The sequence below is a fragment of the Mandrillus leucophaeus genome, unplaced genomic scaffold (assembly GCF_000951045.1).
Source record: "Mandrillus leucophaeus isolate KB7577 unplaced genomic scaffold, Mleu.le_1.0 Scaffold2189, whole genome shotgun sequence".
NCBI lineage: Eukaryota > Metazoa > Chordata > Mammalia > Primates > Cercopithecidae > Mandrillus > Mandrillus leucophaeus.
Genome location: NW_012102242.1, coordinates 70,507 through 95,746, shown reverse-complemented (window position 1 = coordinate 95,746; position 25,240 = coordinate 70,507). Strand labels below are relative to the sequence as shown.

Below are 25,240 nucleotides of genomic sequence, written 5' to 3'. Positions count from 1 at the left end.
CTGGAGTAGCTAGGACTGTAGGCGTGTGCCACCATGCCCAACTAATATTAAAAAAAATTTTAGTAGAAATAGGCTCTTGCTATATATATTGTCCACACCGGTTTTGAACTCCTCTGTTCCAAGTGATCCCCCACCTTGGCTTTCCAAAATGCTGAGACTACTAGCATGAGCCACTACACCTGACCAATTCATTCCACTTATATATTAAAAGCCAGCCATGTGAATTTAAACAAATACTTTAGTTGCCAATTTTTATTATTGTATATAGCAGTGGTTATCAGCTTTTCATTTTCTTCATGCCTCTGCCTGTCTTTAAATTGTCAGTTTTTTAGAATTCCAATTGATTATTAATTTTCTTCAAATGAAGCCTATGTGCTATATGTGCTCAGGTAGTTAAATGAATGGTATTTATGTAGACTGATGGCCGAGTATGTGGTTGTGCCATTATTTATTTAATGAGATTTCTCTTGATGGGCATCTGAGTTGGATTTTGTTTCCCCTACTGCTTCAAGCAGTGTGTCAGTAAGCATCCTTGTGTATATGCCTTTGTACATTATGGGTATATTTCCTTAGGATAGATTCCCAGAAGTAAAATTGCTGGGGTAAAGTATTAAAACAATTTGACAGCCGGGAGTGGTGGCCCACACCTGTAATCCCAGCACCGTGGGAGGCTAAAGCCAGTAGATCACTTGAGTCCAGGAGTTTGAGACCAACCTGGACAATGTGGCAAAACCGTGTCTCTACAAACAATAAAAAAATTAGCTGGGTATAGTGGTGTGCACCTATAGTCCCAGCTACTTGAGAGGCTGAGGTGGAATGATCACTTGAGCCCTGGGAGGTGGAGGCTGCAGTGAGCCGTGATCATGCCACTGCACCCCAGCCTGGGCAACAGAGAGAGACCCTGTCTCAAAAAAAAAAAAAAAAAAATCCCAAAAAAACAGTTTGACTCCTATGTCTCTTTGGCCAGGATTCAGTGACAGTAAAAGATGCTATAAAAGAGTTGGGTCCTGTGTGTGTGTGTGCGTGTGTGTGCACATGCATGTGCATGCGTGCAGGTGCGCACGTGCATATGTATTAGAGGAGCTCCTTTCCTTGATAGGGTAAGATGTTCTAATCATCTACTATATACACCTGTACTATTAGGTACTTTTAAGTAAATCCAAATCCACATTTTCACAGTATACACAAGGTTCTTCCTCTAAGCCCACATTTTCTGTACTTTTAATTATACCGCAGCTACCTCCTCCATTCAGATACTTAGTAACTTGTTTTCTTGTAAAAGATAAGTGGGAAGGAACTTTAGTTAACCAGGTTATGGCGAGGTAAGGACTGAAGTTGATGTAAGGCCGGGCGTGGTGGCTCACACTTGTAATCCCAGCACTTGGGGAGGCAGAGGCGGGCAGGTCACTTGAGGTCAGGAGTTCGAGACCAACCTGGCCAACATGGTGAAATCTCGTCTCTACTGAAAATGAAAAAATTAACCGGACGTGGTGGCACATGCCTGTAATTCCAGCTACTGGGGAGGCCAAGGCAGGAGAATTGCTTGAAACCAGGAGGTGGAGGTTGCAGTGAGCCCAGATTGCGCCACTGCACTCCAGCCTGGGTGACAGAGTGAGACTCCATCTAAAAAAAAAAAAAAAGAATTGATGTCAGTAGGAAAATCAGCTAGACAAGGAATCAAAAGACTGTATTTGGTTTCGTTATTTTCTACTTTGTATTGGCTATTTAGTTTTGAATAATTTCCAGGTTTTGGTTTGTTTTTGGTAAAAGTGTCTTTAAAATGGAATGTGGTGGCTCATGCCAGTAATCCCAGCACTTGGGAGGCTGAGGTGGGTGGATTAGTTGAAGCCAGGAGTTTGAGACCAGCCTGGCCAACGTGGTGAAACCCTGTCTCTACTAAAAATGCAAAAATTAGCCAGACCCGGTGGTACATGCCTGTAATCCCCAGCTGCTCAGGTGACTGAGGCATGAGAATCGCTTGAACCCAGGAGGCGGAGGTTGCAGTGAGTCACTGTACTCCAGCCTGGGCTACAGATCAAGACTCTGGTCACACACACACAAAAAAGAATGTGCTGTGCACATTTCCAGTAATAGATATTTGTTCTTTTTTAGCACGTGGTTTTCAAAATATTATAATTAATATTTAGTAATTATAAGTATTTTGGTTTAATGTAATAAGATTCAGACATTTTATTTTGTTTATTTATTTTTTGAGACAGAGTCTCTTGCTCTGTTGCCCGGGCTGGAGTGCAGTGGTGTGACCTCAGCTCACTGCAACCTCTGCCTCCCGGGTTCAAGCAGTTCTCCTGCCTCAGTCGCTTGAGCATCTGGGATTACAGGTGCCCAGCAGCACACACAGCTAATTTTTTTGTATTTTTAATAGAGAAGTGGTTTCACCACGTTGGCAAGGCTGGTTTTGAACTCCTGACCTCAAGTGATCCACCCGTCTCGGCCTCCCAAAGTCCTAGGATTACAGGCGTGAGCCACTGTGCCTGGCCAGATTCAGACATTTTAATTTTGAACTTTAAAAGAAGGCTAAAAGTAAATCAAATATGACCTATCTGAAGATCAGGTTTCTAGTTTTTACAAGTTTTTACAAGTACTTTTGAAAGCAGTATTTAGTGTGATTGTTGACCTAGACTATTCTTGACTTCTGTTTTGGGTATGTTCTAAATGAATATTTTTGCCTATTTCAGATATTGAGCCATATTTGAAGTTTCATGGGTGATTTTTCTGGTTTCTTTTCTTCTTAGTCTGATCTGAAATGTGTCCAGGATGCCAAGGGAGGTTCTTTCTACAGAGATCACTGCCCTGTGCTAGGTGAGTGAGAAGATTAGAGAGTATTACTAAATAATGGGTCAGAGTTCGTGGAATCGGTAAAATGTTTAAATTGGACTTCAGAAAAGTTAATTACCACTAAAGTTACTTAGAGAAATTTTTTTTTGGCTTTACTTTGGTCTTAAAGTATTTTTCCTTTTATTATGGTTTATTTGGACTCAGTTGTCATGTCTTGAGAATTGATTGGCCATTTATGTCATAATATATTTGAAACTTTTATGTTTTAACTGTAAATTACATTGTTGAAAAATTTTGCATTAGATTAAAACAGTTGTATGTCATAGACTATTGAGAATAGGATTTGACACTTTTGTGCTTAAAAATTCCTTAGAATTTTTGTCAAATTGTCTTCCTAAGAACAGCTCCAAGGTTAAGATAATATGTATAATTTCATGTATCATTAAAATGAAAAAAAAGGGAACAAGAAAATCAAAACTACCTTCATGTTATAGATTTATTGTTGCCTGGATGAACTTTTACCACACTCTCCTGATCTTTATTCTCTGGTTTCTTTCTCATGTGAACTGTGTTTCTCCTTCAAATCATTTGACTTGCCTTTGTAGCAAAAAGTGCTGTTTTTTTGCAGTATACCTTAATTTTTTTTTTTTAAAAGGAGAAGGCATAAAAAAATTTATGTGTTTTAATGAGCTCATCTATTTATCTTGCTTTCACAAAACAAGCTTTCTTGTTTTGTGTCTTGTTTTCATAAGAAAAATGCAAAATCAACATGCATATTTTGGATCTCAGCCTAATGTTTCATGATCTTGAATTCATCTCAGAACTAGCTTTTGAAAATAATCTGGGGAATGGGCTTTGACATATTTTAAAATGCTCTTTAGGGCAAGAATCACAGGAACCATTTGTTAAAATGAAATAGTACTAAGCACTTAAGGGAAAAAATAATTCCAGGCTTTCATTCGTATTCTCTAGTTAGTTATTGTGGTTCTGATACAGTGGTAGTAAGTTATCCAGGCATAAAAGTGAGTATTTTCAACACCTGGAACTTTGTGTTCTGATGTAAGGTTGAATTGTCTTTTATAGACTCTACTCTTACTCAGTCTTTGTTATAACTCATCATATTATTTCAGTTTTTGAGTCTGTTTGGCTTTTTTCTTTTTTTAAAAAAAGCTTTCTAGTTCTAAAATTTTATACTTGTAGTGAGTTCTCAAGACCTTTTAAAACTAGATGGTACCTGAAACTAAAATATCTACATGTTATTTAAAGATAACACAGCTGCATGTTGTTTTGAGTTTTTTTCCCTCCTTTATTCAATTGCCTCTGAAATTCACCTGCCATTCTACAGGTGAGCAGAATGGCAACAGGAATCCTGGTGGATTGCAGATTGGTGACCTGGTAAATATAGATCTCGACCTAGAAATTGTACAGTCTTTGCAGCATGGTCATGGAGGATGGACTGATGGAATGTTTGAGACTTTAACTACAACTGGAACTGTTTGTGGCATCGATGAAGATCATGACATTGTAGTACAGTATCCAAGTGGCAATAGGTTGGTGATATCTATCAATTTTTGATGATGATAAGTAAAGCTAATATAGAGAAAAGAGTCTTAGAGAAAGCAAAGAATGTGATACACCCAAATACTCATTAAAGCTAGCTTTTAGATGGTAAGTAAAACTCCAGAGTATATATTGGTAAGGTGGAGAGAAACAAATGGTAAGAATTACGTGTGTGTGTGTGTTTGTGTCTCTTGTGTGTATATGTGAATTTATATGAGGATGTTTATGATACAGTGTTCTGTACACTATTTTTCCTTCAAGAGGAGAATACATTATATCACTATTAGGTCTAACTACAGCCTAAAAGTTCTGTGTTGGTAATGGACTATATCAGTCTACCCTGAATGGGAAGGGTTTTACATTAAAACTCCTTTGGTGCATATCTCCAGGGTCATCTCTTATTTTTTCTTTTTATTGATACACAAGAGGTGTACATATTTTGGGATACATGTGATGTTTTCATCCATGCATACAACGTGTAATGATCAAACAGGCAATTGGGACAACCATCAGTATTAACATCACCCCTTCTTTACATTGGGAACATTCCAATTCCTTTCCCCAGCTGTTCTGAACTATACAAGTTGTTAACTATAGTTGCCTAACTGTACTATCAAACATTAGATCTTTTTCCCTGTTTCTAACTGTAGTCTTGTACGCATTTACCATCTCTCTCATCCCCACCTTTCTCCTACTGTTTCCAGCCTCTGGTAACCACCAATCAACTTTCTATCTCCATGAGATCCACGCTTTATATCTCCTCATATGAGTGAGAACATGTGGTATTTGTCTTTCTTTCTTTGTCTTATTTCACTTAACATAATGACCTCCAGTTCCATTCATGTTGCTGCAGATGACAGGATTTCATTCTTTTTATAGCTGAGTAATATTTCATTGGGTATATGTACCACTGTTCTGTTCTGTTCTATTCTATTCTATTCTATTCTATTCTATTCTATTCTATTCTATTCTATTCTATTCTATCCTATCCTATCCTATTCTCTATTTAGAGATGGGGTCTCATTGTATTGCCCGTGCAAGTCCTGAACTCCTGGTCTCAAGTGATCTTTCTCCCTTGGCCTCCAAAAGTGTTGGGATTACAGGAATGAGCCACCATACCTGGCCCACATTTTCTTTATCTTTTCAGTCTGTTTATGAACACTTAGGTTGATTTCATGTCTTGGCTGTTTTGGATAGTGCTGCAGTAAACATGGGAGTACAAATCTCCCTTTGACATACTGATATTCTTTCTTCTGGGTATATATACCCAACAGTGGGATTACTGGATCATGTGGTAGTTCTGTTTTTAGTTTTTTGAGGAACCTCCATACTGTTTTTCATAGTGGCTGTACTAATTTACAGTCCCACCAACAGTCTACGTGTGTTCCCCTTTTTGTGTGTTCTTGCCAGCATCCGAAAAGCCATTTTCTTTTTTTCTCTTTTTAAAAATATAAATTAAAAACTTTTTTTGTAGTAGAGACAGGGTCTTGCCATATTGCCCAGGCTGGCGCTGAACCCCTGGCCTCAAGTGATCCTCCCACCTTGACCTCCCAAAGTGCTGGGGGCTTGAGCCACCTCGCCTGGCCGATAAAAGCAACAGTAGTTTGAGAGGACTGATATTTGTTCTTATTTAAATGTTTGGTAGAATCTAGCATTGAAACCTTTAGGCCCTGGGACTTTTCTCTGATGGGAGACATTTTTATTACTTCTTTGATCTTGTTACTCATTATTGGTCTGTTCAGGTTGTATATTTTTATATATACACACGCACACACATATATATATATATATATTTTTTTTTTTTTTTGAAACAGGGTCTCCCTCTGTCACCCAGGCTCGAGTGGCGCCATGTCAGCTCACTTCAACCTCTGCCTCCCAGGTTCAAATGATTCTCTTGCCTCAGCCTCTTACGTAGCTGGGATTACAGGCATGTGCCACCACACCCAGCTAATGTTGTATTTTTAAATAGAGGTGGAGTTTCACCATGTTGGTCAGTCTGGTCTTGAACTCTTGACCTCAAGTGATCCGCCCACCTCGGCCTCCCAAAGTGCTGAGATTACAGTTGAGCCACCTTGCCTGGCCAGGTTTGATATTTCTTCATGTCTCAATCTTGGTAGGTTGTTTATGTACAAGAATTTATCTATTTCTTCTAGATTTTTCAATTTGTTGGTATATAGATGTTCATGATATTCTGTCATGACCCTTTGCATTTCTGTGGTATCAGTTATGTCCCCATTTTTGTTTCTGATTTTATTTGGGTCTTCTGGTTTTATCTTAGTTAGTCTACCTAAAGATTTGTTGATTTTGTTTATCTTTTGAAAAATCCAGCTTTTCATTTTGTTGATATTTTCTCTTTTTATTGTGTCAATTTCATTTATTTCTGCTGATCTTTATTACTTCTTCCTTCTACTATTGTATTTGCTTTGTTTTTGCTTTTCTAGTTCCTTGAGCTGTATTGTTAGGTTATTTGAAATCTTCCTACTTTTAAAATTATTATTATTTTTTTGATACGGAGTTTCACTCTTGTTTCCCAGGCTGGAGTGCAGTGGGGTGATCTCAGCTCACTGCAACCTCAGCCTCCTGGGTTCCAGCGGTTCTCCTGCCTCAACCTTCCCGAGTACCTGGGATTACAGCCATGTGCCACCACGCCCGGCTAATTTTGTATTTTCAGTGGACATCGGATTTCTCTATGTTGGTCAGGCTGGTCTTGAACTCCCAATCTCATGTGATCCACCTACCTCGGCCTCCCAAAGTACTGGGATTATAGGCATGAACCACTGCACTTGGCTTTAAATGATTGATTAGGTGTTTATTGCTATAGATATCCCTCTTGCTACTGCTTTTTCCATATTTCATAGATTTTGATATGTTGTGTTTACATTTTCATTTGTTTCAAGAAATTTTAAAATTTCCTTCTTAATTTCTTTATTGACCCTTTCATTGTTCAGGATAATGTCGAATTTCTTTCTAGTGTTATTTATTCTATTGTGGTCAGAAAAGATACTTCATACCATTTCAACTGTTTTGAATTTAGTGAGACTTGTTTTGTGACTCAATATGTGGTCTCTTCTGGAGAATGTTCCTTGTGCTGATGAGAACAGTGTGTGTTCTATGGCAGCTGGATGAAGTATTCTGTGTGCCAGTTAAGTATATTTGGTTTGGATTGTAGTTTAACTTTGATATTTCTTTGTCGATTTTCTATCTGGATGGTGATCTCTTCATTAGTGAAAGTTAGATGTTGAAATGTCCCTTACTATTAAAGATATTGCAGTGTATCTTTCCCTTTAGATCTGTTGATGTTTGTGTTTTATATTTGGTTGCTCCAGTGTTGAGTGCGTATGTAATTGTTATATCCTCTTGCTGAATTGACCACTTTATAGTTGTATAGTGACTTTTGTCTGTTTTTACAGTTTTTGACTTAAAGTCTATTTTATCTGATATAAAAGTAACTATTCCTGTTCTTTTTTGGTTTCCATTTGTGTGCAATATCTTTTTCCATCCCTTCATTTTCAGTCTGCATGTGTCTTTATAGGTGAAATGAATTTCTTGTAGGGAGTACACAGTTGGGTCATTAAAGCTGTTTTCTTTTACACATTCAGCCACTCTATGTCTTTTTTTTTTTTTTTTTTGAGATGGAGTCTTACTCTGTCACCCAGGCTGGAGTGCAGTGGCACGATATTGGCTCACTGCAACCTCTGCCTCCCGGGTTCATGCAGTTCTCCTGTCTTAGCCTCCCAGGTAGCTGGGACTACAGGTGCCCTCCACCAAGCCCGTCTAATTTTTGTATTTTTAGTAGAGATGGGGTTTCACCATATTGGTCAGGCTGGTCTCTAACTCCTGACCTCAGGTGGTCTGCCCGCCTCAGCCTCCCAAAGTGCTGGGATTACATGCATGAGCCACTGTGCCTGGCCTCACTCTATGTCTTTTAGTTGGAGAATTAGTTCATTTACATTCATTGTTGTTATTCATCAGTAAAGACTGCTGCTATTTTTGTTATTTGTTATTTGGTTGTTTTGTAACTCTTCTCTTCCTTTTTTTTTTTCTTGCCCTCTTCCTTTGTGGTTAGGTGATTTTCTTTGGTAGTATGTTTTAATGTGTTTTTTAAACAAATTTTATCACTTTTTGTTTTTGAGACAGGGTCTCACTCTGTCATTCGGGCTGGAGTGCAGTGACATGATCATAGCTCACTGAAACCTTGAACTCCTGGGTTCAAGCGATCCTCCCACTTTAGCCTTCCAAGTAGCTGAAACTACAGGTGCACACCACCATGGTCATTAAATTTTTTTTTTTTTTATATAGATGGGGTCTTACGATGTTGCCCAGGCTGGTCTTGAACTCCTTGCCTCAGGCATTCCTGCTGCCTCAGCCTCCCACACTGTTGGGATTACAGGTGTGAGTCACTGCGCCCAGCCTGCGTTGTTTTATTTTTTTGATATGGAGTCTCGCTGTGTTGCCAGGCTGGAGTGCAGTGGTGTGATCTTGGCTCACTGCAACCTCTGCCTCCCAGGTTCAAGCAATTCTCCTGCCTCAGCCTCTCAAGTAGCTGGGACTACAGGCGCATGCCATCACGCCCAGCTAATTTTTGTATTTTTAGTAGAGTCAGGGTTTTGTCATGTTGGTCAGGCTGGTCTCGATCTCCTAACCTAGTGATCCACCCTCCTTGGCCTCCCAAAGTGCTGGGATTACAGGCGTGAGCCACTGCGCCCAGCCCTGTGTTGCTCATTTTTAGTATAGCTACTATATGTTTTTTCTTCCTGGTTACCATGAAGCTTACAAAGAACATCTTATATGTGGGTGGCAAACCACACAGGTGCTGAGGCAAGAGACCAAGGGCACAAGCTGTTCCAGTATAATAAAGAAAATATATAGAATAAGAATAGTTATAATAGTTATGCTAGAAATAGATTATAGATTTGATTATATATGAATATTATTAATCATTAGTTTGTAGCATTACTCTTTATTCCAATATTATAATAATCTTTGTTCTACAGTTATAACCTAGGAAAAACCAGGCCATACAGAGATAGGAGCTAAAGGGACATGGTGAGAAGTGACCAGAAGACAAGTGTGAGCCCTCTGTTACGCCCAGACAGGGCCACTAGAGGGCTGCTTGGTCTAGTGGTAACACTGGTGCCTGGGAAGGCACCCATTACTTAGCAGACCTTGGTCTAGCGGTAGTGCCAGTGCCTGGGAAGGCACCCGTTACTTAGCAGACCGGGAAAGGGCGGGAAAGGGAGTTTCCCTTTCCCCGGGGGAGTTAGAGAAGACTGCTCCACCACCTCTTGTGGAAGGCCAGACATCAGTCAGGCCCGCCCACAGCCATCCGGAGGCCTAAATGTCTCCCTGTGATGCTGTGCTTCAGCGGTCACACCCCTGGTCCATTCTCATGTTTTGCCCTGTACATCTGGTACTGCCTTCTAGATAGCAGTAGCAGAATTAGTGGAAGTATTAAAGCCGTTGATCTCTCCGAAAAGTGCATAGAAGAAATAATGACGTAAGCTGTCTGCTCTCTCTTTCCGCCTCAGCTACCAAATAGGGAAGGGCCCGCTGTCCGGTGGACATGTGACTTGTGTGATCTTACCTATCGTTGAAGATGACTCACACTCCTTACCCTGCCCCCTTGCCTTGTATACAATACATAACAGCGCGGCCAGGTACTTGGGGCCACTACCGATCTCCATGTCTTGGTGGTAGTGGTCCCCCGGGCCTAGCTGTCTTTTCTTCTATCTCTGTCTTGTGTCTTTATTTCTACGATCTCTCGTCTCTGCACATGAAGAAAAAAACTCACAGGCCCAGTAGGGCTGCACCCTATATCTGGCGCCCAATGAGGATTTCTCTCTCATCTCTGCACACGAAGAAAAAAACCCATAGGCCCACTAGGGCTTGACCCTGTATTATACATATAACAAGTTATTTTAAACAGTTGACGTCTTAACTTTGATTACAAAGAAAATCAAACAGAGGAAAACTAAAAGACTCTACACTTTTTAACTCCTCACATTGTGACTTCTTGTTGTCTCTGTCTACATCTTTTGATATTCCGTATCTCTTAACTGTTTGCTTTTGATAAATTTGTCTTTTAGTCTTATAGTAGAGTTATGAGGGGATTGCACATAATTATAGTATTAGAGTATTCTGGATCTGTGTAATTACTTTTACCAGGGAATTTTATATCTTCACATGTTTTCTTTTTGCTATTACTATCCTTTTCTTTTAGATTGATGAACTCCCTTTACCATTTCTTGTAAGAAATGATGGTGATGAATTTCCTCAGTTTTTTTTCATCTGGGAAAGGTTTTATCTCCCCTCCATGTTTGAAGGAAAGCTTTGGTTGGTACAGTATTCTTAATTACCAGTTTTTTTCTTTTAGCATTTTGAATATGTCATCTTGCTCTCTCTTGTCCTGTATGGTTTCTGTTGAAAAGTCTGTTGCTAGATGAATTGATGCTCTTTTATGTGTTATGTCCTTCTCTTCTGTTGCTTACTTTTGGATCCTTTCTTTGTCTTTGACCTTTAAGAGTTTGGTTAGTATATGTCTTGGGGTAGTCTATTTGGTTATTATTTGGTTTTTATTTGTTTGATGATTTCTGACCTTGCTGTACATTGATTTTTTTTTTTATAGTTTTTGCTTTTATCTTTCTCTAGATTTGGAAAGTTTTCTGTTATAATTTGAATAAATTTACCCCTTGTTCTTTCTCAACTCTCTCTTGAATGCCATTGACTCAATTTTGCTTTTTGGAGGTTAGTCTGTGTATCCTGTAGGCCTTCTCCATTCCTTTTCATTCTTTTTTCTCTTCTGTGTATTTTCAAATAGCCTATATCCAGTCCCACTGTTTTTATTTTTTCCCACTGCTTAATTAATTCTGCTGTTGAGAGCCTCTGATGCATTTTTCATTTCAACAAATATATTTCTCAGTTCTAGGATTTTTGTTTGATTTTGAAAACGTATTTTCACCTCTGTTAAATTTCTCTGATAACTTTCTGAGTTGGTTTTCTGTGTTATCTTAGAGTTCACTGAGTTTCTTTAGAACTGCTATTTTGAATTCTTTAACTGAGAGCTTACACATTGCTGCCTTACTAGGGTTGGTCATTGGCACTTTGCTTTGTCCATTGGCTTCCTGTTTATTTTGTTTCTTATCGGCCTTTTATGGCTTCATATTGAAGGATCATTTTTTTTTTTTCTAGTTTTTGCTGTCTGCTTGTTTTGGTCTTTCTAGGGCATACGTGCTTAGAGGTTCTTTGCAATTGCCTGTTGAATCCCCTCAATTCTAGATTGCTGCCTCCTTTTCAGAACTAAATGGTGCTTTAAGCCCCAGTTTGCCTTGGGTGTCACAAATGTTTGGAACTCTGTTCATCCTGAATTGGGCGGAAAGGAGTGGGAGCGGATCCCAAAAGTGGTACCTCGGCTGTGTGGGAAGTCTGGTTAGGGATTTATGGCCAGAAGACCCATGGAATGTGTGCCTCCTACAGTATAGTGCAGCTGAACAGCCACTCTGATTTGATGTCTGTTTTGGCTGAGATAAAGAGCAGAGTTTCAAGGGCCAGGCTTGCTAGTCCTGTATCTTCTCTTTGACTGTAGCTACCCTTAGGGATTTTTCTTCCTGCAGGTACTCATAAGGCTTCCTGTGGACTGAGGCAGGAATAATTTTCCTGCAAGGGAACCCAAGATGGTGGGAAAGCTGGCTCTCTGCCTTGATCTCACTTTTTCCAGGGTAGAGACTGTGATTCCTGGGGAAATTTTCTGTGCTTTGTGCCTGGTAGATGGGGGAAGGATGTTGCAGATTCAGAAATTTGTTTCTTTTATTATCTGCTTGGAGTTTTTCATATCTCTGGCCCCAGGGATCATTTCAGCTTCAGACTTGAGTTCTGGAATATTGCTGGTGATAATCCTGGTGCTAGATATTTGTTTTTTTTTTGGTTTTCTATTGGGGAGGGTGAAGCCAGATTGTTTCTGCTCTGCGATTTTGGTGTTGCCACAGATATGTACACACACACACTAATCCTTATCAGCAATATAAAATTGTGTGCATTTCCTCACTTCTGTACCTTTTAACATACTACTCCCTTTAGGTAAAATGCCCGCTCCTCTTTTTCTCCCTCGTTACCTGGATTAATTCCTCTACATCCTATAAATATTGAGTTTATATGATATGGGAACCTCCTCTCTCCTTTTACTCTCCATAGTATTATATATGCTTATATTCTTCATCTATTTAGGTTTACTTTTACCTATTAAAATTCATTTGATTTCTAAATTGCAAGTTTCTTGGAGGCTAGGGATGTCTTTTTAATTTTATTTGGGCCAAAATATATCTAATTCACTCTAGTAAGTTTATAATATTTTAAAGAAAAATCAATAAATTGAATAGTTGTCTTACTGACATGTACATCAAGAAGCTAACTCCCTGAGGTTCTTTGGGGGAAGGGATGTTTTATAGAATAAGAAAAGTTAACATTAAGTTGCTTACCTAGGTATAGCATTAGGTCTGATTGTATTCAAATCTTGTGAACATACATGATCATATCAGTAGATGCAGAAAAAGTACTTGACAAAATCCAACACCATTTCGTGATAAAATGGGACCAGAAGGGAACTTCTTTGGCTTGATAAAGGACTTCTATGAAAAACCCACAGCTAACATCATCTTTAATGATGAAAGACTGAATACTTACCCCTAATATCAGAAACAAGACAAGAATGTCCACTTTACTACTTCTGTTCAGCATTGTACCAGAGGTTCTAGTCATAGCAACTAGGTAAGAAAAAGAAATAAAAGGAAGAAGTAAAAGAAAAAGAAGATGTAAAACTAACTCTGTTTACAGATGACCTGATATCGTATATAGAAAAACCCAAAAAATCCACAAAAGCCGTTATAGCTAATAAATGAGTTCCGCAAGATTGCAGGAACCAAGATTGATACAGGAACATCAGTTGTATTTCTGTACACTAACAATGAACAATATGAAAATGAAATTAAAACAATTTCATTTATAATGGCATCAAAAAGAATAAAATACTTAAGAATAAATTTAACCAAGGAGATGCGAGACTTGTACAGTGAAAACTACTGAACATTGTTGAAAGAAATTAAAGAAGACCTAAATAAATGACAAAACATTCCATGTTCTTAGATCAGGTTTAATATTGTTTAGATGGTGTATTAGTTTCCTGGGGCTGCTATAACAAATTACCATAAACTGGGTGGCTTAACAGAGATTTATTCTTTCATAGTTTCAGAGGCTAGAAGTCCACATTATGGGTGTTGGCAAGATTGGTTTGTTCTGGAGACTTTCAGGGAGTATCTGTTGTATGCCTTTCTCTGAGCTTCTGGTGCTTCCCAGCCATCCTTTTTCCTTGGCTTGTAGATGCATCACTCTGTATTCTCTGCCACTCTCTTCACATGACCTTCTTCCCTGTGAGTCTGTATTTCTTGGTGGGTATCTGTGCATGACTCTCTTATAAGGACACTAAACATTGAATTTAGGGCCTACCCTAATCCAGTATGACCTCACTTTAACTTGATTACATGTGTAAAGTCCTTATTTACAAATAAGGTAACATTAACAGATACCTGGATTAGGACTTCAGCATATTTTGGAAGGGGGCATAATTCAACCCACAATAGATGGCAGTATTTCCCAAACTAATCTTCCGATTTAAGTGTAATCCCTATCAAAATCCTGGTACTTTTTTTTGCAGATATTGACACACTGATACTAAAATTCATATGGAAATTCAAGGGACCCACAGTTATCAAAATAGTCTTGAAAAGGAAGAACAGAGTTGGAGATCTCACAATTCCTGGTTTCAAAACTTAACCACAAAGCTACAGTTATAAAGATAGTATATTAGTGATGTAATGTTAGACATATGGATTAATGGAATAGAATTGAGAGTCCAGAAATAAGCCCCTTGCATTTAGGTCAATTTATTTATTTATTTATTTATTTTTAAGAGATGGAGTTTCGCTAGATTGCTCAGGCTGGAGTTCAGTGGGGTGTTCATAGGCACAGTCATGGCGCACTATAGCACAGAACACCTGGGCTCAAGAGATCCTCCTGCCTCAGACTCCTGAGTAGCTGGGACTACAAGCATGTGCCATTGCACTTGGCTGGTTAGTTGATTTTTGACAAGAGTTCAAGATACTTCAGTGAGAGATGAATGGTCTTTTCAACAAATGGTACTGGGATAATTGGATATCAACAAACAAGTTGAACCCCTACTATACACCATACACCAATATTATATCAAAATTGAACATAGACCTAAAGGTAAAAGGTAAAACTAGAAAACTCTTAGAATAAATCATAGCCATAAATCTTCATGACCTTGGATTAGACAATGGTTTAGTAGATATGACCCCAAAATTAGAAGCAACCAAAGAGAAGGTGGAGAAATAGTACTTCATCAAAATTAAAAACTTTTGTGTTTTAATGGAGACTATCAAGAAAATGGGCAACCCATGGAATGAGACAGAAAGTTTGCAAATTATATGGGTTAATAACGGACTTCTATGTAGAATATGTAAAGAACTCTTAAAATTCAATAGTTAAAACCTAATAGAAAAATGGGCAAAGGATTTGAATAGACAGTTTTCCAAAGAAAATACGCTATAGAGATGGTTAATAATGCCATTGTATTATTTGGCTAGGGTTGCCATAATAAAATACCACAGACTAGGTTGCTTAAACAATAGAAATTTATTTTCTCAGCTTGGGTGACATAACAAAACTCCGTCTTTACAAAAAATACATAAAAAGAAAAAATTAGCCAGCTGTGATGGCATGTGCTTGTAATCCCAGCTACTCAGGAGGATGAGGTGGGCAAATTGCTTGAGCCCAGGGAGGTCAAGGCTGGAGTTTGCCATGATCGCGCCACTGCAGTCCGCCATGGGTGACAGAGTGAGACCCTGTCTCAAAAAAGAAAAAAAAGTATTTTCTCACACTTTTGGATGCTAGAAGTTCAAGATCAAGGTGCCAACTGTGTTGGTTTCTGTTGAGGCCTTTCTTCCTGGTCTATAGATGGCCACCTTCTCTCCTCATTATGGCCTTTCTTCTGTGTGCACTTGGAGAGGGAAATCTTTGATGTCTCTTCCTCTTATAAGCGTACCAGCCCTCTTGTATTTGAGACCCACCTATGATACCCAATTTAATCTTAATTACTTCTGTGAAGGTCTTATCTGTAAATACAGTTACATTGGGGGTTAGGGATTCAGCATATGAATTCTAAGGGGACGTGGTTCTGTTCACAACATTCATGAAAAGATGCTTGATGTTACTATTAGGGAACTACAAAGCAAAACCACAATGGCATACCACTTCACACACTAAGATGGCTTGAATAAAAAAAAAAACAACTTTTGTTGAGGATGTAAAGCAATTAGACCCATCATGTATTGCTGGTAACACTGTAAAACAATTGGGTTGCTTTAAAAAACAGTTTGGTAGTTTCTCAAAATGTTAAACGTAGAGTTACCATAGACCCAGCAGTTCCGCTCTTAGGTGTGTACCCAAAAGAATTTAATAATGTATGTCCATACAAAAAACTGTATATGAATATTGTGGAAGCATTATTCTTAAGCTCCAGGAAGTAGAAACAACCCAAATGCCTATCAACTGGTAAATATGATATATTCATACATACCACAAAGGAATCAAGTACTGACACATACTGCAACATAGATGAATCTTGAATTATGCTAAGTGAAAGAAGCCAGTCACAAAAGATCACGTTGTGTGATTTTATTTATATAAAATATCCAGGATAAGCAAATCCATAGAAACAAGAAAGTATATGACTGGTTATTTAGGGCCTGGGGAAAGGGGTGAATATGGAGTAACTGCTAATAGTTATGGGGTATCTTTATGACATAATAAAAATGAAATTAGATAGTGGTTATGGTTGTACGACTCCATGAATATACTAAAAACCACTGAATTATGTACTTTAAGTGGGTAAATTTTATGGTGTGTGAAATACATCTTAATAAAGCTGTCATTAATAAAAGAAGTAAAAAAAAGGTACAATTATTGCCTATCAGTCAATAAATAAAAAGGAAAAAAATCTTAAGGATATGACTTAAGTTCTGATTAGCATGTACTAACACGTTTTGTGTTAAATATTCTCTTTGGGAATGTTAGGTTAGCATTAATTAGGAGGAGTATTTGCAGAATTCTTTCTTGTTCGAAATTTTTCTTGGGCAGTAGAGTGCTAACAGTAATATGATACTGAGTTCTAGAAGATCTTTTTGTTCTTTTTCCAACAGAACTTACTAAGTACTTATTCTGTATTAGGCCCTGTGATTAGTACTAGGATCACAAAGATGAGACATCGTCTCCTGCTTTGAAGGGGTTTCCTTTTTAGCTTGGATAGATAGAATGGGAAATAACTGTGATAACGTGTTAAAAATAATATGATTGGTAAGTATTCAGAATTTTTTGAGAGTGCAAGAGAAGAGTGGTCATTACTGGGCAAATTAGAGAAAACTGCAGAGGGATAATTAACACTTGGAGTAAACCTAAAAGATAGACTGGGTTTCACTGGGAAAAGCACTCAGCAGAGGGAGCGCTTGTGTGATGGCTGCTCTGTTTGGGCAGGATAGTAAGTCTAGTAAATTTTGGGTAATTGAGAATGAGATAAAAGGCACTGTTGTTGATATGGCTAAGAGAAAACTTCGTGTATATGATTTTTATTTTTAACTGGTCAGAGACACTTTTTTCTCTTTGTGATTGCTGTGGAAAGAACAGTTTACTTGGCCGGGTGCCGTGGCTCACGCCTGTAATCCCAGCACTTTGGGAGACCGAGGCGGGTGGATCACCCGAGGTCAGGAGTTCAAGAACAGGCTGACCAACATAGCAAAACCCTGCCTCTACTAAAAATACAAAAATTAGCTGGGTGTTGTGGTGCGTGCCTGTAATCCCAGCTACTCGGGAGACTGAGGCAGGAGAATTGCTTGAACCTGGGTAACAGAGTGAGACTCTGTATCAAAAAAAGAAAAAATAAAGCAAACAAAGAACAGTTTACTTGTGTGGTTACAGAAAGTTAGTAAGCAGATTTTTATATGGTGTGACCACTCAGTCTTTTATATGCTGATAACCATTTGGACTAAGAAGAGGATATAATATGCCAATATTGTAGAAACTTATTTGACAAGGGAACCTTTACTCTTGGAATTCAGTGTGGAATTAGGGGAGGTGTTCTGTTATCAATTGTGGCATATCTATTTGATGGAATATTAAGTAGTCATTAAAATGATTATTTTGAAGATGATAGCAGCATGGAAAATGCCTGTATAAAGACATCAGCATCCAAATTAGTTTGATACAATGATTACAATTCTGGCAAATATCCATGCATGGCAAATTAAAACTAGATACTATTTTTATCCTTTAAGTTGGTAGTGGTGTGGGGAAATGATACACTCTTTGTAGAGCAGTTTGGTTCTACTGGAATTGGAAAGAAATGTATACTTTGATCAGACAGTTCTTTTAAGAATCTCTACTGAAATACTGACCTCATGTGCACAAAGATGTATACACAGAGATGGTCTTTACATCACTGTATATATGGGTGACAGTTTGGAAGCACTTTAAACGATAGTCAATAGGACAATAGTTAAGTACATTAGTATGTATTCAAGTGATGGAATACTCTGTAGCAGTTAAATTGAATTAAGGTCTATTCAATTTAGGTCTGTATTCTTAGACCTATTTAAGATAGGTCTGTATCTGTGACACTAAAAAAATAAACCTTCCCAGATGTATTCTCTGAAAAAAAGTCACAAAATATATGTGTGTATGTGTCTCTATGTCTATGTATACATATGTATGTATATAATATTCCCATTTATGGGAAAACAACTATGTTATGAATGTCATTCAGCATATTGATAGAATGTCTATAAGGACACAGAGTAGAATATTAATAGTGGTTTCTAGTGGGATGGGAATGGTGATCCAGGGTGTTTCTGTGAAATGAAACTTTTACTTTACATGTTTCTGAAATTTTGAATTTTTAACAGTAATTATGTATTACTTTTATAACAGTTTTAAAAAACATGCAGGGGAGAATAGACAAAAGTATACCAAAATATTTACACTTGTATTAAGGTGGTAAGATTATGGATGACTCTTTTCCCAAATTTGTATATTAAAATTATGAAAAGGAGGTGCTGGGGCGGTGGTTCATGCCCGTAATCCCAGCACTTTGGGAGGCTGAGGCAGACAGATCACTTGAGCTCAGGAGTTCAAGACCAGGTGGGCTAACATGGTGAAATCCAGTCTCTACCAAAAATAAAAAACTTAGCTGGGGATGGTGGCACGCGCCTGTAATCCCAGCTACTTGGGAGGCTGAGGCAGGAGAATAACTTGAACCTGGGAGGCGGAGGTTGCAATGAGCTGAGATCATGCCCCTGCACTCCAGCCTGGGTGACAGAGCAAGACTCTGTCTCAAAAAACAAAACAGAACAAAACAAATATATATGTATATGTATATATATAAAAATAAAGGAAACACAAGTCGTTCAGGATATAATTGCAAAGGATTGTCTTACTCTTTTGACCTTCAGTGTTTACGAATTTTGTATTAAAATTAAGCAAACCTATCCATTTTGAGGTTTAGCTTCGCTCTTGTAGGTGGACCTTCAATCCTGCTGTTCTCACTAAAGCGAACATTGTCCGAAGTGGAGAAGCTGCTCAAGGTGCAGAAGGAGGCACTTCGCAGTTTCAAGTGGGTGATCTTGTACAAGTTTGTTACGACCTGGAACGAATTAAACTTCTACAAAGAGGACATGGAGAATGGGCTGAAGCGATGCTTCCGGTAAGTATGTATAGAATAATTCTGGGCTGGAAATTACAGTATGCTTATGTCGTTTTTAAAAGTAAATTAATGTAGAAATTAAATTGGCATAAAACTTCCTAGAGTTGTATTCTCCATGTACACCTAGACATACTCATGCTTTTAGTTTTCTAATTTATCCCAGTTAAATTAGCCTGGGAAGGTCCAGAAAAGGTTACAGTTAATATTTAATATTTTTTGATAGAGTAGTTATTGGAGAATGTTATGTGGTGCAAGTCAGCAGTGGTTTTCCTGATACTTAACCCCAGAATGATACAGGTCTGTGCCCATCTGGTCTCTAGCAGTGCTGGACCAGTGCAGCTTTCCTGATTTGGGAGCCTGCGTCTAAAACTTGAGCATGAAAGAGCAGCTCAAAATGTGTGTGCTTTCATAGAGTGAATTTGTTTCCAAAGAGCTACAGTTTAATTTTTTATTTAGTCATTTTTTCATCAAATGTTCAGCAGCAAGAAACAAATTGGCTTGTTCTGCCCTCTCTTCAACCATCCTTCCCTTTCCCTGTCTGTATCCCTTGCTTCTGTCCTTCTGTTCCCACCTTTGGTATTACTGTGTCACCCTGCCATCCCTTATGCTGCCTTGTTCTGTTTCCCTTCCTCCTCCACCTTGCTGTGTCTTCCTCTATAGTTCTCCACCTTGCCTACTGCCATCTCCTGTCTCATTCAGCCTCTCAGCTCCTGTCCTGTCTGTCCCTCCATTCCAGTCCCATTCAGTGCCTCCATCCTGTCCCATGTACTTCATCTCACATCCCTTTTAGTATCCTGTCACCCCCACTCTACTGTAATTGTTCAGTCTCTTCTCCTGGCCAGCACCTCCTTCTCTTCCTATTCAGCCCCAACTCCTGCCCCATCTCATCCCCTCCCATCCTGCCTAGTCCCTGATCAGTAGTGGGATCATGCCTGTGAATAGCCACTGCACTTTAGCCTGGGCTAATGTGAGACTGACACTTAAAAAAAAATGCAAAAAATAAAAAATGAGCTAAAAGAAATTAAGAAAATGAAAAAAATGTAAGAGAAGGAAATCAGAAATGAGGTGATATAACTTAGGAAATAATTAAAAAGAAGTGAAAAAGTCATAAGTGAAGACTAAGCTGGAAGGAACACAGAGCAGAGCAAATAAATGCAACAGATAATGCCTAAGAGAAATGGAAGGTGAAAAAGCAGGAAAATTTTAAAAATAAAAAAGGCAAAAGGTATTTCAGAGAAAGCAACAAACATGAAATAGCATATATATATACACACATACACACACACACATACACACACACATACACACACATATACAAGGTATCCTTGTAGAAAGGAGAAACAAAACCCAAATAAATGAAACAAATATGAAAATTTGTAATTTTAGAAAAATTTTCTGGAATTAAGAAAACAATTTGAAACTAAACGTTGAAGGGGCACATTGCATACCTGGGAAAACTGACCCAGAACAACAAACGCTGGGCCATATTCTGGTAAAATAACTGAATCTTCAAGAAGAGAGAAAGTATCCAGGAAAAAAGACCAGGCAGGTTATTGGTCCTAAAGGAAAGAAAATTATTTTGCTGTTAAGAAAAAAATCTCGTCTCAGTGTTTTATGCCAGAAAACAGTGAGATAGCATTTAAGATACTCAAGGAAAGAATATAAGCTGAAGATTTTATATGTAACCAAACTGACTTTCAAGTATAACTGTGCTATAAATATGTGAGAATTCTTGTTCCCATGAGTCCTTTCTAAGTAATTTGCTAGAGAATGAGTTTCAGACAACCAAAACAACTGAAGAGACATCAAGTGAAGGACTAGTGATCGTGGAATATGTATTGATTTGTTGAACTAAGATTAAATGAATGTTGTAAAGGAAAGGGTAGAATATATAATGATTATGTGTTCTAACAATGTAAAGTATAGTTGTAAAAAACAGGGTGGAAATTGAGCACATGAAAAATTTAATATGTTTGCCTTTTAGTTGTATTAACTGGGACTAAATATTATTTTAGATCAAAATATTAGAAAAGAGAAAGGGTGGGGTAAGGACACATGAATGACTAATTTCAGTATTGCACATACTAGGGAACCAAGTCGATATATATATGTATTTTATATATATAAAATAACTATTAGGACAATGCAAACTGTATTAAAGCAGACAGTGCAATGATAAACTATGAAGTTAAAAATAAGTGTCACCTATATAAAAAGGGAATAGGATATAAGGGGCAAAGAAGTAAGGGAGACCTCTTTGAATATGTCTTGTTTTATAGATTTGATTTGAAATCACATACATATTTAATACAATTGTAAAACAAAATTAAATTTAAAAAGAAAATTCCTAAAAGTGGAAAATAAAATGAAGCAAATGAAACTAAATGTGTTTCTGTTAGCATAACCATGTAGAGAGAAAATTCCAAGTAATTTTTTAAACACAGTTAATTTTTCTTTATATCTTCATAGGAAGAATAGACCCTAAAGAACTGCATGGAAATGAAATGTTTAACACTTTTCAGAAATCTTATTGCATGTAGTAGCGTTGATATTGTTATTCCGAGATTGTTAGATGTACCAAAAAACAGATGAGTACTTGTGTGATAATTCTGTTACTCCTTTGACTTTGAGGATCAGAATTATCAGAGTTGTGAAAGGAGATGCAGATATAATATAGAGGAGGTAAAGACCCTGTAGTCTTGAATTTGAACGAAAAGAGTGTTTGAATTCATGATTTATGCTTCTTTAAAAACAAAACAAATGTCTTCTTTTGAGAAGTGTATGTTCATATCCTTTGCCCACTTTTTGATGGAGTCGTTTTTTTTTTTCTTGTAAATTTGTTTAAGTTCTTTGTAGATTCTGGATATTAGACCTTTGTCAGATGGGTAGACTGCAAAATTTTTCTCCCAGCCATAAAAAAAAGAATGAGATCATGTCCTTTGCAGGGACATGGAAGAAGCTGGAAGCCATCATCCTTAGCAAAGAAACACAGAACAGAAAACCAAACACCGCATGTTCTCACTCATAAGTGGGAGTTGAACAATGAGAACACATGGGCACAGGGAGGGGAACAACACATACTGCGGCCTGTCAGGGGGTGAGGAGCAAGGGGAGGGAGAGCATTAGGACAAATAACTAATATAATGCAATGCGAGGCCTAGAACCTAGATGATGGGTTGATAGGTGCAGCAACCACCATGGCACATGTATGGCTATGTAACAAACCTGCACATTCTGCACATATATCCCAGAACTTAAAGTAAAATTAAAACAAATAAGAAAAAATGCCCCAAACAAAAACTCCTATTTCCTAGCTGTATTCATGAAAATGCCTCCACAGTGACCATTTTAGTAATAACTAAACTTAGTGCCCAGGTTGTGGTTTGCAAGCAGCCTTTCTCTTAGTAAGGAGCCAAGGATTTTTGGAGAAATGGCTAATTCTAGCTCTTTGACAAGAGGTGAACAAAATGAGCCTCATACCGGATAACAAGGAAGCTGTCACTGGTTTCTTAGGGCCATTAGCAACCAACTTGAAGGGGTTCTTGCTGACTATGTACAGAGAGCCAACGAGTTACTAAACTACACCAATTACTAAAATTCAAATGATAAGAAACTTTGTAAGACAAAGAACTGTTTTTCAACAAATAATTTGCAAAGAAAAAAATGTACGTATGGACTTTATGTGGATCTTGATTTAAACAAACTAAAAAAACTGGTAATTTATGAGGTAATTGGAAGTTTGAACACTGAAATTTTGTGATATGTAACTATTGTAACTTTGAGTTGATAATAAATAGCATTGTAAAATATGTTACTAAAAAAAGAGTTCTTACTGTTTGGAGGTACACACTGAAATAATACTGGAGGGCAGCATGGGTAGGGAATAAAGGAAACAAGATTAGCCATGAGCTGATAATTGTTACAAATGGTTGATGGGTACATGAGGATTCAGTATGCTATTGTCCAGTTTTGTATCTCTTGGAAGTTTTCCATAATAAAAAGTTGAGGAGAAAAAAACGGAAGAATGTAGCCTCATAGAGTTTGAGATGATAATGGAAAATTCCAAGTGAAAATGTCTAATAGGCAGTTAAAAAATTAGAATTACTATGTGTATGTGGGGGTGAGGGGTAATTTTGTGTTTTCAAAAAAAAAAAGGTGATAGTTGTCAAAGTGGGTTGAATTTTCAATGAAGAAGAGTAAAAACCTATGGAATAAAATTTTGGGAAAATGCACAGGTTTAGGAATATGAGGAAGGGAAGGAACTGGCAGAAATCAGATGATTCCAAAAAGGGTTTAAACATAGATGTAAGCTTGAGCCGTTCTTGTCCAAATTAGTTTTTTGTTTTTAGAAATCCGATTTTCTTTTTTAGGTTATATTGGTGATAGATTTTAGACTACTTGAGTTGCAAGTTCTCAAAATGTACCTTATGGGTTTAAAAAGGAAGGATTGAATATCAAAATAGATTTTTATAAACTCATATGAATAGGATAGACTTCATCATGATTTGTCTCATATTCTTGTAGAAGTAGTTTTATTATTATTAAAAGATATTTTTTAACATTTGTACTTATTCAAATAACCCATTTCCGTGTGGTTATCCTTTGAAAGTTTTTTCATTAGTAATAAGTAAAATTATTACTTTAAGCATATAAAAACTAGTGATTGATTTTATGGCATGTACTTTAGACTTGGAAATATGAATCTATTTCTTTTCCCCAAGACCTTAGGTAAAGTTGGCCGAGTACAACAGATTTATTCAGACAGTGATTTAAAGGTGGAAGTTTGTGGAACATCTTGGACATACAATCCAGCAGCAGTTTCCAAGGTGGCATCTGCAGGATCAGCCATTAGCAATGCATCTGGTGGTATGTTTTATATTGTGTTTCTTTAAAAGTAATATGGTTTACATTAAAACCTTTGCTAATTCCCCAGTTCTCATATACGGATAATGTTGTACATGTGCTTAGCTTTGTTCCAGATTACACAGCCTTACTTGAATATTGATCACCTTTAAACTTTCACTAAAAATTATTATTATTTTTTAGTGTGTTGAACAACCTTTATTCTGGCCGAAGTACTCCCTGGAGAAGTTCCATAAAATGTGTGCTTTTTCTTGGATGTATTAGGGGATTTTCCACATCAAATTTGAGATTCCTAAAATTCAAGATTCTACTCTTTAGTCAGAACTTTTGTTTTCTGCCAAAGAACCATCACTTTCTTAGACTGCTTCATTTTTTCTGTATTTCCAACATTATTGCTAGCAGATGGCTTTCTTCTTGTATATTTTTACATATCAGTTATTTTTTCTCTTACCATTTAATGAGTTATTATATATGCTACCATGAGTAGAAAACTATGTTAAAATGTGAACTGCTGGATGCTTGAGTAGATCATTCACATAGTCTTTCTTTCCTGTGCTCCAACTTTGTATACACAGACTCAGTTCATTTTACAACATATTACAAGTTACTGTATGTACATGCTGTCATCCGGAAAAGGAGATAGAACTGTAACTATAAATAGTAAGAAACAAAAGGAAAACATAAAGTAACTTCCAATTTTACTTTTGTTCTGCTTTCTGCTTCCTCTGTCTTTTTGTTTATTCTTTCCTGCTGTCATTTGCTAGTATGCTTAACATTTAAATCCGGTGTTTATTTTTACCTTGAGGTTAAATGACATTATGGTAGGTTGACTACATACAAAGTAGAAGAGTGAAGGACAGTTAATAGCCTAGTCTCAAATTATGTGGACTTGGCCCACTTTGTCATTTGTCCCTTGCCCTATTTTGTGATTTCTCTGCTTCATAATAAGTACCCCAAGAATTCAGGAGTAGAGCTTTGTAGCTTCTGTATTGATTGATACTGTTTAGAAAAAAATACCTTATGAAAGGGTTTAGGTATATTCATCCCTGGTTCATTGTTGTTTTTGTCAAAACCAATCAGTTGGCACTTATTGAAAGTTATTAGCACTTAAATGTCTGGTTTCAACCTAAAGAAAATTGGTTTGTCCCTAAAATATGTCCCCAGATATTGCAGAGATTGTTGCTTTTGCTTTTTTTTTTT

General features: G+C 37.4%; 1 protein-coding gene across 1 annotated transcript in view; it reads left to right on the top strand.

Annotated features, from left to right (window-relative positions):
* Positions 1 to 25,240, top strand: part of LOC105540278 (E3 ubiquitin-protein ligase MIB1) — a gene marked incomplete at both ends in the record, with an annotated part of 101,587 nt that overhangs the window by 6,586 nt on the left and 69,761 nt on the right. The window contains 4 exons of the mRNA XM_011980821.1: positions 2,754 to 2,820; positions 4,142 to 4,346; positions 18,994 to 19,177; positions 23,899 to 24,043. Of these exons, the coding sequence (XP_011836211.1) occupies positions 2,754 to 2,820; positions 4,142 to 4,346; positions 18,994 to 19,177; positions 23,899 to 24,043 (601 nt within the window). The remainder of the gene's footprint in view (positions 1 to 2,753; positions 2,821 to 4,141; positions 4,347 to 18,993; positions 19,178 to 23,898; positions 24,044 to 25,240) is intronic.